The sequence below is a fragment of the Bombus terrestris genome, chromosome 5 (genome assembly GCF_910591885.1).
Source record: "Bombus terrestris chromosome 5, iyBomTerr1.2, whole genome shotgun sequence".
NCBI classification, from domain to species: Eukaryota; Metazoa; Arthropoda; class Insecta; order Hymenoptera; family Apidae; genus Bombus; species Bombus terrestris.
This window is the reverse complement of record NC_063273.1, coordinates 10,508,925-10,527,468: the sequence shown is the minus strand read 5'-3', so window position 1 is coordinate 10,527,468 and position 18,544 is coordinate 10,508,925. Positions and strand designations below refer to the sequence as shown.

General features: G+C 43.8%; 1 protein-coding gene across 5 annotated transcripts in view; it reads left to right on the top strand.

Annotated features, from left to right (window-relative positions):
- LOC100644518 (homeobox protein homothorax) overlaps window positions 1-18,544 on the top strand; it is a 500,427-nt gene that overhangs the window by 203,342 nt on the left and 278,541 nt on the right. For 3 of the 5 annotated variants that reach the window (XM_048406105.1, XM_048406102.1, XM_048406101.1), the window contains exon 8: window positions 17,646-17,654. The exons of the other annotated variants lie outside the window; for them this stretch is intronic. In XM_048406105.1, the coding sequence (XP_048262062.1) occupies window positions 17,646-17,654 (9 nt within the window). The remainder of the gene's footprint in view (window positions 1-17,645; window positions 17,655-18,544) is intronic. 5 annotated transcript variants of the gene reach the window in all.

Below are 18,544 nucleotides of genomic sequence, written 5' to 3'. Positions count from 1 at the left end.
TGCTTGGATCTAATAAGTATCACTGAATATTAAATAAATACAATTATAATAAATACAATGGTGTGCCAATACCTTCTGCAGCCACCGTAATTGGTCCTTTCACAAGAACCAAAGGAATTCCATTTACACTTGTTCTTTACTTACTAAAAAAAACCGAATTTTCTTATGCCACTGAAAAATTCTCGAAATCGCAAGAAAAAATCGCGACTAAAGAAGGAAGTCACCCCCTTGGGATAGGTCGAAGCACAAGAAATACCGCGATGATCGCGGGGCAAACGGCCGAGTTGACGCGTGTCGCTTCGCGGCGAGATAAATCTGGTCACGAGGCGAACGTCCCGCTATGGGAGCGCATTCTTTCAAGGTGCACCAGCCGCGCAAATATCGATCCATCAATACCACCCAATGCGGTGAACGAAGGCTGGCGTGGTCCGCGATCCGCGATTCCATCCGAGATCGATCCGTCGATCGACCGATCCATCCGTTCGAAGGGAGGAGAGGAAAGAGCCGTGTGCCGACGGTCACACAATTTGCAGGATCGGCTTGGTGCCGCGTGCTCTCGCCCCACCACGTGACCGCCACGAGAGGACTGGCCAGGAGCGCGCAAAAAATCGCTCGTTAATTGGGATCAAGACGTAACCCCTCGAGCATGCGGACGTATAGGGACATGGCGCGGTAGTTACACGTATCCCACAGGTACCGGGACGGTTGCCTTCTGTGGATCACGCACACATCGGTCCGCGGCCTGTACGTAAGCGCCGCTGCCACGGGAAATAACAAACGACGTGCGATCCTAATTAATTACTTGTCCGCTAATTACTGTAATTATATGTTGCCACACCCGCCCGACCGCCTGTTCCTCCCCCACCCCTCTAATCCTCTCTCTCTCTTTCTCTCTCTTTCACTGGCTGGTCGGACGGGAGGAGAGAGGAGGAGAGGATTTGTAGCGGCGCGATGTTTATTTTCAGCCGGCCACTCGCGGTAAATCTGCTCGTAATTTCTCTCGCGTGTCTTCGCGCGCCACCAACCCGCCAGCCGTTTCATCGTTTCACCTTTTCTCCCTCGATAGCGATATCACTGTGCCTGTACACGCTGATGCGTCGCGTTGGCGTATCGTGGCTAACTCGACTTTCACGCGTTTAATTTTTAATGGAATGAAGAATGGAAAATTCACTCGAGTTTAATTTATCATTATATATTGATGGAAGTGGCGTTATTTGGAAGATTTAAGAGAGAATCCCGTAGAAGGTCGGTTTAATTATGAGAAGTTGGTTTAACGAGAAGATGGAGTTAGACTTGGCTTCTAAGTAGGTTTACGATTATTCGGGAAAAGGATTGAGAAAGTTAGCACGCTTTCCTACACATATATGGATTCTTCATTTGCATTCATCAAATCCACAGATTGGAAAACAATGAAATCTATTTAGTTTCTACTATGCTCTTGCGATAAATGGAATTGTCATTTATTTTTCTAGAATGAAAAATTAATAGTGTAGCTGACTGAAATTAATTCGAAAATAACTCAATGAAAATGCTCGAAAGAAGTCGATCGTACATTTTCTTCATAAGAAGGTATTAAAAAGGTGGCCAGACACGAGGGTCTGGAAAAATTTCGGATCGCGACCGCTAAATTGGCCCGTCGAGCAGGGCGCGCGGCAAGAAATATGACAGCGGATCGAGGCCGATGATCGGAATAAAGGATCGAGGGCGGTTGCCCGAGCGACAGGTGACACTGGCAAAAAGCCACCGTCTCCAGGATTACGAAAGAGCCGGTACGTTTCATACTTGGCCTGACGAGAGGGCATCCGATCTTGGAAGAGTAGGTACGATCGGAGCTCTCTCTTTGCGTTGAAAACAAGTAGACCGAGAGCGTCGAAGAAAACGTGGGACACGGTGTGCAACCCGGGATAAGGGAAGAAAAAAGGAAGAGGAATCGTCCGTGCCTTTGTCTCCAATTAACCGACCTCCAGCGACAAATTAGGTCGCGTCTGCTACGTGGCTATAACGATCGTATACACGTTCGCCACGGATAGGCCTCTATCGGACCATCCTTGGATTTCTAAGAGAGAAACGCGTCCTTGAGAGGATCGAAGGAATTTTCTGTATGATCGAGTCGTCGAAGAATCTTCCAGTTATCTTGCAGTTATCATTCAGTTCATAGAAATCGACGGTCGCCTGCGAAAGATACAAGTATCTTTATAGATTCCACTAGAACTTTATCTATATACGTTGCATTCATTTAAACGAAATTTAGTTAGTGTTCGGTTCGATAAAATCATGGTGCTTGAATAAACTTATCTCTGAATGTGAATTCTTATTGTATGAACGAAAAATCATAGATAGTAGGGAGAATCAGTGGCCTCCTATCGTATAAATTCCAATTACATATGTGTATAGGTTATTTCTTCTCCAACAAATTTATGTAAGCGGAGTTCTACTCTACTAGTTCTACTGATTCTGTTTCACCGATTAAGTAGGAAAATTTTCTACATTATTAAATGGCTAAGGGAAAAACATGTCCTTGAAAGAATCGAGGCACTCGTCTGTATGGCCGAATGGTCGAAGAATTCTCCAATTATCTTTCAGTTATCACTCAGCGTGTAGAAACCAACTATCGCCTTCGAAAGGTGAAAGATACAAGGATCCTTATAGAATACTGCGGTTCGCCGACTAAATGCGAAATTCTTGGAACGTAAGAAGAGAGGACGATAATCTCCGGACCGAGGAGTCTGCGCATCGTTAACTCGAAAATAACGCCGGCAATTTCAATAATCCGAAAAATACAATATATTAACGTTCCTGACAGAGAACAAAAAGCTGGCGCACATGGTACTCGAAGAGAAAAGACGATGCCCGCAGACGATGGAAGCGCGAGCGAGAGAGTCGGAAGACCAGTCCGGGCAGACAGTGTGGCACGCAGAGTGGTATAGTTGCGGCATTAACCTCTCGGTGGTGTGTATGATTGGGCCGGCAGATGTCACTCGTTATGTAAATGCCCGAGTGTTTACGAGGAGACACCTCTGGTAACTAGCACTCTGCACTCGCGGCTTCGTCGTAATGATGCGCTAGAAATGACTTTTCGTCTTTTTGCCCGTCCTCCCGTTCTTCGTATTGCCTGTTCTCCTGCTCGTTCTTCCCTCGGCCTCGCTGTACGGTCGTTCCCTCGTTCGTCAATATCCTTCGGCTCTGATTGCTTTTGCTGGTTAGTTCGCCGGACAAAATAATCGGCAATGCATTTGACGGAGACTCGATTCTATTGGCACTCGTAAGAGGTTCATTAAGTTTCCACTTTTTTTTTTGTCTTTCTCGAGACATGTATCAAAGTTCAAAGTCGAAGTACAAGAAAGGTTCGTCGTGAAATCTCGTTCGAGGTACAGAGAGTTCGCCTACGCTTGTTTGCGTCGAATAGATAAAATTAAAAGATGTTTTTAGTGACGAATAGACTGCAAATTTTTATGCATTTTTATATCTTTACAAACATAACTAAAGAAATGGAATCTTCATAGAAGTTTGTTTCATTGCTAAATCTTAAAATGCATAAAAAACCGCAGTCTAGCGATAAATATCGGGAAAATCAAGAAATTTTTTAGGGGTGAAAAAACAAGGGTTTAGATTATGTGGATACAAATAGTTATTGGTAAAAATGCTAATTACTTCAATTACGTTACTCGACTAAAACTCGGAAAAGTTGAACGAAAAGTTGAAGTTACGAAGAATTGAAATTAATCGTGGAAATGAATCTTATCCGATTCCGCCATTAATGGAATTATCAACGCTGGTTCTCAATTACTTCCCTAGTCAATGGACTCGATTAGATACGATTGATGAATTCCGTTTTCCATCCTCCTTGACAATATAGAACGTAATTCATTCGACACAAGGTTGAAATTAAAAATTTTTTGAATGTGTTAAAATTACTCATCAATTTATTATGCTCGACTTTCACTGGAGGAAGGAATTTCGTTATGAATTCCTCCGCCAATACTCAATTTTCGTTCAATCATTTATTTCCTACATTATAAATTATCAAAGCTTCACGAAATTCATTCAATGAATAATTTGCGTCGATGCCTTAGAATCCTAAATAAATGATGAAGTAGCGCGCTAAATAATAAATGTCTTTGATATCAGCGATGTTCAATCCTCTATTGATGTCATTTCTGCAGACATCTCATGTTAATTATTTTAATTATTTTCAAGTCCAGGCGATTCGATCATTCTTCGAGCCAGCCAGTGCAGTGCAATGGCAAGGTCGTACGCGAATGGCTCCTCGCTGTCGCGAGATCGATATCTGCGCGTCGTTCGATGACGAGGACACCGATGATCATTCCGACTATGCTGTATCTTGATCTGCACTAGAGACTAGGCTCCGGTTATTTCGAACTTTTCCGTCTCCGTTCGGTCAGGGTGAACCTCGTGTCCTTTGATTTGTCCGCTTAATGTTCTGCAATAAAGCTGTTTCGATATCTAGAAAATCAGTCGACCTTGTTAGAGCTGTTATTAAACTGCAGATGTTTATGCAAATTCGTATTTTTATTAGGTAATTAAAGAAACGGAAGCTAAGTAGAAATATGTTTTAATATTTAAACATCGTAACGAGTAAGTACTTTGAATATTATCTGGAGTTTCTATATTTTTGTACATTTTAGTTTCTCATAAATGCATAAAGATCGCGGTTCGATTGTTACATTCCATATGAAATTAAATCTCGTGCTCCAAAAAATAAATCCTCAATCAATCGCGACAATCTTCCTACGCCCTATAAAAGTACTACTTTAATCAGAATGAAGTGCTAGAAAATTTCACTGCAAGGTTAGTGCTCCAAATGTTATGTATGTGGACGTATCACGCGTTGCTTCAAATAAAATTGTCTCTTTTACAACGTGTACGAATACTTTCGTGGATAACTGTCTATTCAAGAGGGTCGCGGTAACATCAATTTGTACAAACGTTAAAATCGAAATAAAAATCAAGATCCACAGAACGGTCACGGTTTAATCACCGTCACAGCAGCCCGTACAAATCAAAGCGAATTAGCCGGACAGGAAGGTTCGTGTTAGCGAACAGCCAATAAACCACGAATTTTCAGATAAACGCGGAATAGAAAGGCTTTTATTGGCGGTCGTACAGTCAGGACCATAAATAAGGCCTCGTTCTGTGTAAATAGCATCTCATCTCAAAGAAGTGAGAGAGGAGAAGAGAAGCGAAACGCTGTTCGCTTTCGCGATATCTTCTCGCGCGAGCAGTTGGTCGAGAGTGTGCCACGCAACAAGGGGCCAAGACTTGGCGTCTAATTGCGTTAGATAGCGACGGCCTTATTAATAACCTCCGTGACGGAGGGATTATCCCGCTAGGAAGATATCCAAGAACGAAGGAAACGAGTCATGGTTGAGGCGAAGAGCCGCGTGAGAGCCGGGAGATAGTGGACACGGCATTTCACTTAATGATAACCCGTCTCCTTTTGCTCCTCCTTCGCCCCCACCCTCGACTCCCGCGCCTTTCTCAACCTGGACGATCCAGAGGACCGCGAGAAGACCGGACTCTCTGATTCTTCTTCTTCTTGTTCTCCGTTCGTCTGTCCTTGCTTCTATCGTCAGCCCGATCTCACCGACGCAGAAATGCCACATCGGACTCCTTTTTGCCCTTTCTATGAATATTGCTTTATGATGGATATTCTTCTTGGTTTCTATACCTGGATCGTGAGAATATAACGTGCTATAGCTTTAGACAGTTTTCTTTTTTTATTCTGACAACTTTTCTCGGGTGATTCCGTTCGGTTGCTGCCGACTCACGACAGACTGGTACAATTTCATTATTCCAGACTAATTTAACTTATTCCCGATACTCGTTATGTCGATATATTAATTGATTTATGTTACTTAATTTTGAAGCAGTACATTTTAATTTGCATTTTATATTTTACGCAACGAAGATCATCCGTGGTATTTATCACGTACATGAGATATAAAATATAAATTAAAAATAAATACTGTGAAATTAAATAAATCGGATAAATCAAATTTAACTCGGATAATTGCGATCATCCATGATCCACTTAAGGATTACAAATACAAATTGAACAGTGAACATGTACGATATAAAGATAGGTCGCTCTGAAGCTGCAGAAACTGGACAAGTCTCATAAAATACGTCAATGTAACAAAGAAAAGCGAACGTTTCCCACGGTCAGACCGGATAACACGTATCCGAACAGAAAGTGGGGCGTGTCAACGGATCGGTTCTTTATTTTTTTCCTCCATCCTTGGGCTATCTCTTTCCACAAAAGCTAAGGGTCCTTTCGCGGCAGGAGAGCCGACATAACTTTATACTGGAAGGGATTTGTATGCGCGTGTGAAATCGGCTTGGTATCTCGTTACACAGTCAGAATCATCGTCGTTGTTGCTTTCGTCCTGACGACGCTACGGGCGACGAATCGAAATGTTCTCCTATGTACCAGCCCTTAAACATCGTCAATGCAACATTGACAAACTAGGTATGCAAATACCTACTGCAAATACTCGGGGTAACGGCCGGCGATCAAAAGTCATGTAATGGTATGGCCACCATCAAGGCAAATGGCCGTGGCGTGGGTGTAGCGGAACGTTGGCGTGGATGAGAGGAGGATAACCGCGAACAGTGCGAGCAAGAAATCGCAACGGTCCCGTGGTACGAACAACGCTGTTCCGGCTGGGCATCGTTTCACAGGCACGTCAACGCGCCCGAGCTCGATATCTCAGCTCTGAAAGAATTTATCAAGTACGATCCGGTGATCGATCGAGGGGACTCTGAGTACGGTGTCGTTACCGGTCAGAAGGGAATAATCGTTCGTTTGAAACCGAATGTTTCGAAGGAACGCTCGATTGATGCCATTACTTTCATCGGGACACTCGAAGAAGCTTGGCTTTCTTCGGAGAATTCATGAAACGCGGTTCAAACCTGTGAGACCTAGAAGTCCAGAAGAAAGATAGCATCGAATAAAATCCTCGTTGCGTCTTCTAATTTTTGCTTCACGTTTAACTTAGTCGTTTCCCGAGTTCTAGAAGATCCTCCGGTGCGTAGGATCGTCGCCACAGAAGATTTGAGCAGAGAGTAGCCAGGTCGTAAAATTTCAGAATCGCGGAAAAGATTCATCGAGATCGTTACCGATGCTGCCGGTCTCGTAGCTAATTGCCTCTTCAATCGTGCACCGGGCCGGTTCGATGTGCCCGTTTCGAAGGAATCCTCGCGAAACGGACAGCAATCTCTTACGGCGAAGGAGAAAGAGAATTCCGGTGCGTGGATCGTTCTGTTCGTTACAAGCCAGCAGCATGGGAGAAAAAAACGGTCGCTCGTAAAACTACCAAATCGTAAAGAACGTCTCCGGGAATCATTAGTATACAACGTACAAGTATCTTCGCATAACTAAGCGGGCGAGTTTGGTCCCTGCGTCGCGTCTCTGGCCACTCTAGCTGCGCCACTTACCTTCCTCGCGCATGGTCGACAGATAATAACGCGAGGAAGAAACTAGTTGCCTCCGTACGATCCTCCCTCGTTTCTCTTTCCTTCTAGGAGTTGGCTTTGGTACGTGGCGGGCACGGATTCCTCGCGCTAAGAGCGGTTAGCGCAAGCAAACGCGCATGGAATGTCGGCAAAACCGTCGCGTGCGATGCGATCGCCTTGGTCTAGCCGAGCATTCGCCGCGAGGAATCGGCCACGGATGGCTGTGCCGCGACAGCATGAATCCCCGCGTGTAAATTCGGAGTATGCGGCGATACTAGCGATCAGCTTGGTATTTTCGCGCGAACGCCGCGCTATAATTGATTTCTTATTTACCAGCGGTAAGAGTTCCCGGAAGCGGCGCCGTTTCGCTAGATCGCGAACGTCTGCGTGTCGTTCCTTCGTGAACGAATCGAGGAGAAAGAGGATTCGTAAAGCGATCCTCGCTTCGATGGAAGAATTCGCGGTAATTTGCGACTTTTTGCCGAGGTACGGGTATCGCCGCTGCGTGATGCTGCACACGGGGTGTCTGATGTAACTGGTACCGTGAAACTTTAAGTCATTGTTCTAGCTGTTTTTCAGCAGCACGTGTGCATTAGGTGTTTTCTGTTTTAATATCGTGTCAGATGGGAGATTTAGTTTTTTCGGCAGTTGTTTTGAAGTAATGCGGCAACATACGTTTTATGTGTTATATTTGCACTTTATCTAACTTTTACCGACTGCCTTTCAATGTGTGATCTCTTTGCTCCTTACGAGAATACTCTCGTATTCTTATAAAATGAACCATTTATATCAAACAACCTACATTGTCCATTAACGCAATGACAACTTTCACATTTAGCCAGTGTATTATACACAACGTGTATTAAATCTTCAAAGGATCATTGGCACGATACAATTCAAACTTTGTCACAAGTATGATTCATCTTTTGCGAATCTAATCTCGATATCACAAGAGAAGAGATTCAAATATCAAATTCTCAGCCATAAATCAGCCTTTTGCTTTCTAAAATTCATTTTTCAACGAAAAATTACTAGAATATTCAAAAATCCCATTTAACTCGAAAACTTTCTAAATTATCAATATAAAATCCTCACGTCGGACGTGTATCGTAGCCGGAGGCTTCCGTGCGTGCGCGAAGGGAAGAGAGAGAGAGAGAGAGAGAGAGAGAGAGAGGGAGAGGGAGAGAGAGGCGGAGGCGGCAAGAGCAACCATCGTGTTGCATATTTTACATTCTGCTGACGTTCGTGCCGGACACAGTTCGTTCTCGTACACGCGGAGTGTTGGCAAAAAGTATGGTGGTTCCGAGGCGAACGGCAGGACCAGGGGCCCCGCAGCCGGGTCACCAGTTTTGTACTTTTTGCCCGGCGAGGCGGTGGCTGGGGCGGCTGTGGTTGCGGCTGCGGCTGCGGCGGCACCGTTCGCTCGGTATGCGTGCCAGGACATCTTTTGACCCGCGAGGACCTCGTCCCTAATTTGTGATTCCGTTCGTCTCCGGACGCACCATGACTGCGTTCTTTTGCTTTCCATCAACTTGCTTCTAGTTCTCCAGAAGTCTTTCGCTAACCACTGTTTCCGGAAACTTTTTCAGATTGAAAGCCCACTGCTTTTACTCCGTCCTATTACTTTTAATAAGACATTACAGAGAGAAATTTCGGAAAGAGTGAGTTTGATGAATTTTTTTTTTTTTTTTTAGAAAACCGAAAGACGAATCACATGTAAAAATTGCACATTTCTTATTAGAATATTATGTTATGTGAATAGCAAATTAATTTAGGTTACCTAAGTTATTACTGAATATATAAACAATCATATTATATACATAGATAAGAATTAAGTAATTTATTCAATATAGGTATACTTAGTAACCTGTGGAGTTAAATCACAGAAGATCCTAGTACTTCCATGAACATGCAAGTCATCGGATTAGGATTCCCATTGAAAGTATCTGGAATTTGTTAAAATTATATGTTTCAAGATATTTGGCAGTAATGGAAAGGTAAATTACATGACACGGTAATGCATACAAGTGGGGAAACACAGATTAGTAACATACGCGTATGTAACACTTCGGTACTTGATAAACTTCCCTACTATAGAGTTCCATGCTTTTTAACTTTGCTAAAAAACTGAAAAATGTTGAAAGGTTTGAGTGGCCCTAATTCGATAGCCGGAGGCGGTACATGAAAATTAATATAAAATACTTGGTAGCTTCTGTACGGAGTTAACGACAACTCGAGCCAAGGTAATTGGTCAAAGTGAAAGAGCTTAAGCCTGATTGTTATAGCGATCGTGCAGACGGTTGCTGGCAGCGAGCATAAAACAGTGTGCTTCCAGTTAATTTATGAAATTAATAATGAGAATGCTGAACAGGCTGGCGTTACGTAACGCGAATGGATACGTGGTTCGGCTTAATTAGTAGTTACAGTCGATTACAACGTCTTGACGACCGTGCACTCGGTTTCTTCCTCGGTAATTCCTCAGAGAACGTTCCACCGTCGCAAGAACTGTCGGCGTTAAATTGGAAAAGATAATAAAACGGGTTTACGCAGACTCTTCTACAACCACGATTTTTCCGACGTTTTGTCCGATAAAATTGACGATAGTGTTAGAATTAAAACGATTCCGCTATTCGCAACAACGTAACCGTCTCCATCGTGAGAACTTGTCATTAATAACTCGCAATTCAATTTATTTTCCCCGCTTCGTATCATTAACAATCTATGTAATTTTCATATTCTACATCGTAGCTATTCTAGTCCAATATACCGATAAGAAAATGCTCTATTCATACTTGTAGTTTGAAGAAAAATAACGTTTTTGCTGTTGAATTACCTCGAGGGAGGATCGGGTTCGTATCAAGACATATCCATCGCGGTGATCGCGTTCCTCGATCGTTGGATCATCAACGTCGGGGCAGACGCACGTTCGCCAAATGTCGGTGGCCAGGCCGGCCCGAAAATTTTATTTAATATGAAATAAAACGCATTCCCGCGTGCTGTGCGTGCCAACGACAACGAGGAGGGCATCGACGCGGCCGCATCCTCTCGCGGCCATTGTGTTTCTCCTGTTTGCCGGTTCTCGGACGTAGGTATCCACGGATCGTCGCGGGTTCTCAACCTCCCGGTTGTTCTACGTTTTCCCGCGACAGAAACAAACGAGTCCGCTTCCGCCACGCGAAAAAGGGCGCGATCTACTGTATACGTGAGCCGTGCGCTCCTGTCCTGCTTACCCGGCCACGGAATTACGTGCACGCAAGTCCCGTGCACCTGCCGTGCGGAAATTTCTCGACGTGCGGACTTTCAAGACCTCGAACGTCACATTTTTGAACCGTTATATCGGCGGTGATAAATATTCAATCGTGTATGGATGGTAGAGATGTTTATGAATTGTGATACGAAGTGTAGAAGTTGCGGAAAGCAGATCATATTAGACGTAGGTCTGATATCTACGTGATATCTGATGGTTTAATTGAAATCACACGAAATAGCTACACATGTAGACACAGATTACGGATATACACTTGATTTCCTTAATCCTAAACAAGATAATATCAAATACATAGTACCGTAGAACCACCAACCAATTATTCTTATTCGAACGATTATCATCGCGTTTCGTTCATTTTTTATGGACCACCGTTCAATGAATCAAACAACATCATCTACAAGGTAAAGAATATTTTCTGTTCGTTAATTCCAGTCCAAGAAATTGAATGTCCTGTCTCGATTAATAAACATACGATGAGAGAACCCCTGACTGGTTGACGTTTCTTCGTGAGACCCGTGCACCGGTATAAAACGTATACATGTTGCGTAGCTCGGAGAGAAGGACACTGTCGCCACTAGCAAAAACACTATTGAGTTAATCAACTAATTTATAATTAAAATTCCACGCTGCGAACCGGCGGGAGTCTCCGGTCGCCACTGTCTCACTGCGAGTTGCGCAAGAAGCGAGTCTACTGGGTCCAATGGTCGTGGTTTCGCGGTAATCGCCATCAAATTCATAGAACACCAATTAACCCCTCATCGACGCTCACGAGCCATCCTCTTGTTTGGTTCGTTGCCTCTTCCCGTCTACCTCGAACAGCTGGAAAAAGTCGACCTAGTTCCGATGCTCGAGTTTAGACTCGTTCCGACTAGTGGTTCCTCTGTTTCCTTTTCATCGCGTTTCGTGCTCGATGCTTCTTGTCGGTGGTTCGTTATAGAAACTGCAGAATGGCAGACGTTTTTCGTGGAAAAGAATTAAGGCTCGAGTCTCAGAGTATTCCTTTGAATGTCTCTCGAGGATTTCTCTAAAGGATAATCTTTGACATTTTTTTTTTACAATCCTCTGTTACTCGGAGAAAGCGGTATCTTCGACTGACGACATCGTCGATTTATGTTAGCAACGATATGAAAAATACGCTATGGAGCTGTTGGAGCATTCAGGAAGAGCCTGGAGAAACCAACGAAGCGACGATACGAGGCACGCCGCTTCTGGAGTCCTTGTCACTTGTCATGGTCCGACGAACACGTTGCTGAGATCGCATTAATTACACGTATTAGAGCCTCCCGTTTTCCTCCCGCCTATCTCGCGCCACCCACATAGACGCAGGATTCTTGTTGCTCCGTTGTATGGCAGGCTCTTCGTTCGTCGAGGTCCTTAACCTTTCAAGCACCTTTCAAGATTCCGCGGAAATTTATCGTCACGATTTATTTCAAAACATGAATTAAATATTAGTTCCATTAAATTTCATCCATAATGAAGAACAAAGAGAGAGAGAGAAAGAGAGAGAGAGAAACGGTAAGAGCACGGAAAAGCAGAATGAAATTTCGGAGCGGAAGAGGCAGAAGGTTCCCGCGGCGGTTTCTCTCGTTGAGAAAGGGTGGAAGGGGAGGAAAGAGAGGAACGGTCGAGTCCGCTCGGACGGGGAGGCGTCGGGCCCCGAACGGGCATAACGAGTTTTTGCCGTTGGAAATTTGTTAAGGGGAATGTAAAGAGAATAAGTGGCGATTCCCTTTCTCCCGTCCCTTCGTGTCTGACCGGCTGGTTCCCGTGGCGTATATAGGAGTCGCAGCCAGCCGGTCGCGGCCTGACTCGGTTGATTGACTCCCGGGAATTGGAGGCACGGGATACCAGAAACGAGCGGCGCTAGCTTAGCGAGACTTAAAAAGGAACTGGAGCCCGAGCATCGCGTATGTCTTTTTGCGATCGCGGCGACCCCCTTTAAGCGCGCGCGGATCGACGTGCTCGCGTTTCACGGTGTCTTTCGGCCCTCAGAAACGATCCGACCGACGACGATCGGCCGCCACTCCAACCACGCCGCTGCTTTTCCTTTCTGCCGACCACTGCACAGGATATCTGGCCTCGTGTCTGTCTAGCCGCTTGTTCACCGGTCCCTGCTAGCCTCGTTTCGATTCATCCATGGGAATCGATCTTTCGTGCCATGACCAGCTCTTTTATTCTAACCAGAACACACGAGACGAGAAACATTCAAATTCTTTCGTGTCGTAGTAAAACGTTCCAAAATTATCCATCGATCTATCCCCAAATCGTATAAATTCCTCGGGAGTTCGGACTAGCTAAAGAACTCGCGTTAATTAGACCAATTAATCGATGCCTTGATCAGGGCCCGGAATAAGGAGAAGTTGCGGACTGGCAAAGTGTCGCCGGAGTTTGGCGGCCTCTTATACGCTATGTCGAAGTGAGACGTTAAGTGCGGCTCGTACGTTTCGCTGGTCTCACAAATTCCCATTAGGCGCGACCCCCGATTCCTCGGACGGTGTTAAACGGCCGGCCGGGTTTTTCGTTGGATTGGCCGGCACGGCGTGTTGAATTCGGCGGATTCCAGGCGTCCGGTGGCACTGGCTCCCGGTCATTGTCACCGTTCTCGTCCGTATTAGTAGCGGCTGGCTTCACGGTCCGGGAGGGGCTTCGTGGAGATTAATTAGGGACGATGTTTTAGCAGCAAAAATGAGCCGGGGCAAGAAGCCGGCACCATCACCAGCCGCCTCGGATTCGCGCTAACTAACCGGCCAACGCCGCTGATCGGCAGAGCGCCTGCTCGTCACTACCGACCGCAAGAACGTGCTACAAATTAAGCCCAGATCGGCAGAAACCATCTCGAAAATTCGGCCTCCTTCCTCTCTTCCTCCTATGCTTCCCTTTCCGCTGGATCGCTGTAAAGAGTCACTGCGCACGTCTAAGGGATTCCACGGACCATCGAATCACGCGATTCAATCCTTTAATTGCACCTCATCGATCGTTTATACGTTAGGAAAAATGTCCTCGCCATGGTTGTTTCGATGCATCGATAAGTATGGAGTTGGAAATTTCTGTCCATTTCTGTTAAGACGATGGTAAGAATGATCTGAGTAAAGTCGAATCCTTTCTGGAGAATACGGCTGGCTCGGGCCTGATGTTGATGACGTTTACTACTTTGTTTAATAGCGTCACTCGAGCTATCGAATACTATTTTTACATCGTATCACTCTGTGTAATTATTAATATTTATTTCCTATGAAAAGTTGGAGGTACGTATTCTTTCTGTCTGCTACCAGAAACGCAGAAAAATTTCAGGGTAATTATCTTCTGCATCAACAATTTCGAATTCTTCGTCATTTTATTACACTATCAAAGAGTTAACAGTATCTATCCGACTATAAAACTATCGATTACAAATATTTTACGGCAAGAACAATTTCCTAGCTTCGAAGACCAAAGAAAAATATTATATCTAAATACTAGAGACTCCTAGATACTTGCTGCAAAATTGCTTGCTACGATTTTACGAGCGCGAGTACTTCCCACATAGAAGCTTTAAAAATCTTCGTAAATTTGAAAATCTCGATTCGTGGTGGAAAATATAGTCGACGAGGACGTTCGTGGGTGCCAGAAGCGACTCGATACTCGAGGAAGACGGGAGGAGGCGGATTCCAGGGATCGACCTCGTTCAACGATTTCAACGACGATTTCGAAACGGTCGGTCGAAGAAGACTCGTGAATACGTCGGCGACCATCGCGGTGCTCAGGCGGGGTCTGTCTTTTGGCAACGTTGGAACGATTATCGTCGAATTTATTGCGCTCGTTCCGTGTCATCGTGTCATTCATCGCGGAGACTATTCGGATCCGCGCGCCGTTTTATAGACGCGCTGCCAATTTTCACCCCCGACTTGTCACCATAATTTTTCCCTATATTTAAGACGTTGATCTCTCTTCGTGTTGTACACCTTTTACACTCCGGCTCGTTCGGTTGTTTCTAGACAACACGAATTATCGCGCCAATTTATTCTAGCGATAACGTGCTATCTTAACGTTTTTGTTCTTTTACTGGCTTTAATTAACCGTTGGTTCGTGGCGTGGTATAATTAACGCTGGAAACAGTCGATATTTTTGTTAAATTACTTCTGCGAATTTTACTTTCGCGCTTATCACGTATAGGTAGATTAAATTTAACATAAATTTACCATTAGTGTATTGATACAAAATAAATAAATATACGAGTTAAATGTTTCGAAGGACACAAATAGCATAACATACATCATAATGTACATTTCTATTCAGCTAAAATATTTATTCACAAAAGCAGACCACAATGAAATTAAATTTGATTTAAACTGACGCTACTTGCATGTAAGGAATTACAGTTAATAGTAGGTCTAACTCGAGATTATTTTTATACTACAGTATCACTCGCAACTTTGTCTCAATCTTTGTCTTACTTCAACACGTTTCCAATACGCTCAAATTCAATTCAAACCGTAACACATCTGTCCCGCTCCGTTCACGATCACCTAATAATTCAATGCTACATCCTCCAACTTCATCAGTATAAAATTTCAATCAGAACTTTCTCTATTACGATCACCCCGGAAAATCTAAAAATATTTCTTCTGATAAATTGAAATCTAGTAAATCGTCGTACAACGTTGAGGACATATGCTACGCGTTATACAAACTACATCTTTATACCAGCCATACCAGTATAACTATAAATCATTAAATCTAATTACTTGATGAGTATAACGAGTAAAATATTGTCTTAAATTTACCTGACACCTCGCACACGGTTAGCAATCGTATTTCACGAACATTGTCACGATGTGTTCGATGCGTTATGCGAATCCGCGTTACAGAGAGCTATACACGAATCCATTCTACAATACCTATCGTGGTTGATCGTGGTTATCCCTTGAGTAACTTCGTGGCATCAGCAGGAAACGGTTGCCGGCGCCTTTATCGATCGATTCGCCGTGTCGATCGGCAGCCGAGGCGCTAATGGGTTAGTCAGCTCGAACACGATTCGAGGTACGGTTACGGCCGCGAAAAATTCGCCGCTCTTTCTCTCGCTCCTCCGAACGCGACTGCAACATATGTAAATGGCGCGCGGGAGAGCAGCGCAACGGCGGCGGCAGAACGCACACTCGTCGCTCTCTCGCGTGTTCCCGGACCCGTTTCTCCAGCATACTATCGCTCGCTGACTCGCGCGGAGACGCCAAGTCGCGCCTACCGCCTAGGAATAATAAATAGAGATAGAGGAGCGTAGATAGTCGGCATGGGCCAGGGGGAGGTCGCGTATCCTGCCCACGCAGAGATTATCTCGAGGAATTATGAGTGACCGCTCCGGCTTCTAGGTTATGTAAAGCAGACATGACTATCGACGCTGTTCGTCCATGAAATGGGCGCTGGTTTTGGGTACAAGTAGTACAGACGCTTGATCGGTTGTCAAGGGTAGAGGGTTGAATCTTCCAGTCGATGTGAGAAGGGTTGGAGTTGTTGCGGAAAGAGGGAAGAATTCATTTTGTGAAATTGTTTCAGCTTCAACTGTTGCATCTTTGGGTTGTAAAAAATTACATTAGATTTTATTAAGGGGTTATTTAATTTTCAAATATTCATTTTTAATGGTATTCTATATACCGCTAATCACCACTGATAGCCGACTAAAATATAAAATGTGAATTGAAATGCAGTAGTTTAAAATTTTAAAGATCCAAGTTGTGGGTTATCTGTGATTCAAAGATATTGAGTACTAAATGAAAGAATGTAAATTAGTCGTGTCAAACAATGCCACGAATATCAAAGACCACTTCAACAATTATCTCTTCAGTGTTTCCAGACAAGGCAAATAATTAATTCTTGTACTTCATCCTTATTCAACGATATTGCTCAACGTCTCTTTCCTTCGTCAATCATCTGTCAACAACCAGAGACATTTCATAGCTTATGTATTTCTTTCAATCGGCATAATTTATGGGGTTATTTCGCGTGAACGCAGTCATCGTAACAATAGAAAAGAAGCGGAGCACGACGTCAGCCGTCCGTGAAACTTGCACGCTTGTAATTTGTCGCTCTTTATATTACTGTGTTGTACGATCGAGCACGGTCGCGCTCATTTTGTAATCGTTCAGTATCACGATGACGATCGGCAACGATCATCAGATCGAATTATCGTGTTGGCTAATCGCTGGAGACCTCGATTATCTTCGCGATTAAAAGCTGCGAGCTTCCATTCCAATGGCATCTCGGCTCGATTGCAATTCCTTTCCCTCCGTCTTGTTTTATCTGCCTTCTTCCTCGCTTCTATTCCTCCGCTCTATTGCTTTCTTGTCGCTGGAAAAACAGGCGAATCGACGGCTCGCCTTCCGTCGTACGTTTCAATTAAACGCAACAAAAGGCGAAGGAACGGATTTTCGCATTTTTACAAGAGCCGAGGTCGGGAACGACGGCACACCGGGTAATTGCGACTTTTATCCTCGCGGTCGTATGGCGCGGCACACCGTGAAGAGAAGAATGCCATTCGCGCTCTTAATCCCCTTTTCCACGGAGCCACGGAAAGTCAGTTTTTCGTCGTGAAACGCTCTTTAGCGCCAAGAAGGCAATTAGCTCGGAATTAGCCGTGCATTCTGTCAGTTTTCCCATTTATGCATCGCTCTATCTTCCTTTCCGTTTTCTCGCGTAACGTCGTTCAACGGGTGACTTTTCACCTCTTGACAGTGATCGAGAAAGAGAGAAGCGGCGAGAGTTATTTAAAATTGTTAAAACGACGAACGTTGGTACATTATTATGAGAAATATATAATTGGCATTTTGGTGTAGAAAAAATAGAGCACGATGAGTGAATGTAATTTTTATATATAATCATCGTGAAAAATGAAAATTCGACTAAAGCTTCTCCCTTTCTTTTGTTTCAGACGTCACGGGTAAGTGGACAAGTGAATTCTTTCTTCTTTCTATTCATTTCTATTCTACTCCTTCGTCATCCCGGTTTCTTCTTTGTTCTTCGCTCTCTTTCTCGTGATCAAGGATCGTCCGTAAACTCGACATGACCGGATCGATCCTTGCGGAAATCCATCTGTGCAATTGCCGTTCACGCACTTTAATGATCGTAATTAACAAAGTTATTCTTTACACTTGTAACTCTTGCAACTCAGCCGGCCACGCAGGTTTTCATGCCGCCTGCTCGATGAAATACCTCGTTTGACGAAACTAGTCGCTCGAACGATTTAATCGCGGCCATCGCTATCTTACCGATACTTCGACGTCGGTGTCGTGAATTTTTCACGTATTGTTATTTTGAAATGTATACGAGTATTTTTATTGATAATTATGCTCTTAAAAACTTTAAGATATCTTTAACCATTACTATCTGAGACAAATTCAACATATTCTCGCGACTGGTTTATACTAATTGGTAAAATTCGAGGCTGTTTATAATTGCGCTATATCATATCTCCATAATATGATAATATACCTACGTCTTGATATATGAGTTAGTTAAAATCTAGAAATAGAACGCACCAAGGAATTAGCTTCAGTATGGCCAACTTGAATTTCTATTGAACTTCGATTAAATTGAATTATAATATCAAAGAATCTATCTCATATGTCAAGAGTATACGAAATGGGGGAAAATATAATGATGAGTCTAGTGGTATGCCACAAGTAACGCGACTAAAAATGTGCAATAGAATTTTAGAAATGAGTTTGTTGACTAGGTATTTATTATTCATTACTAACGGTAACCATATGCTTATTACATGTTAAATGAACATAGCAAGAAGTAAAAGCGATAGACTACAACTAAATAACA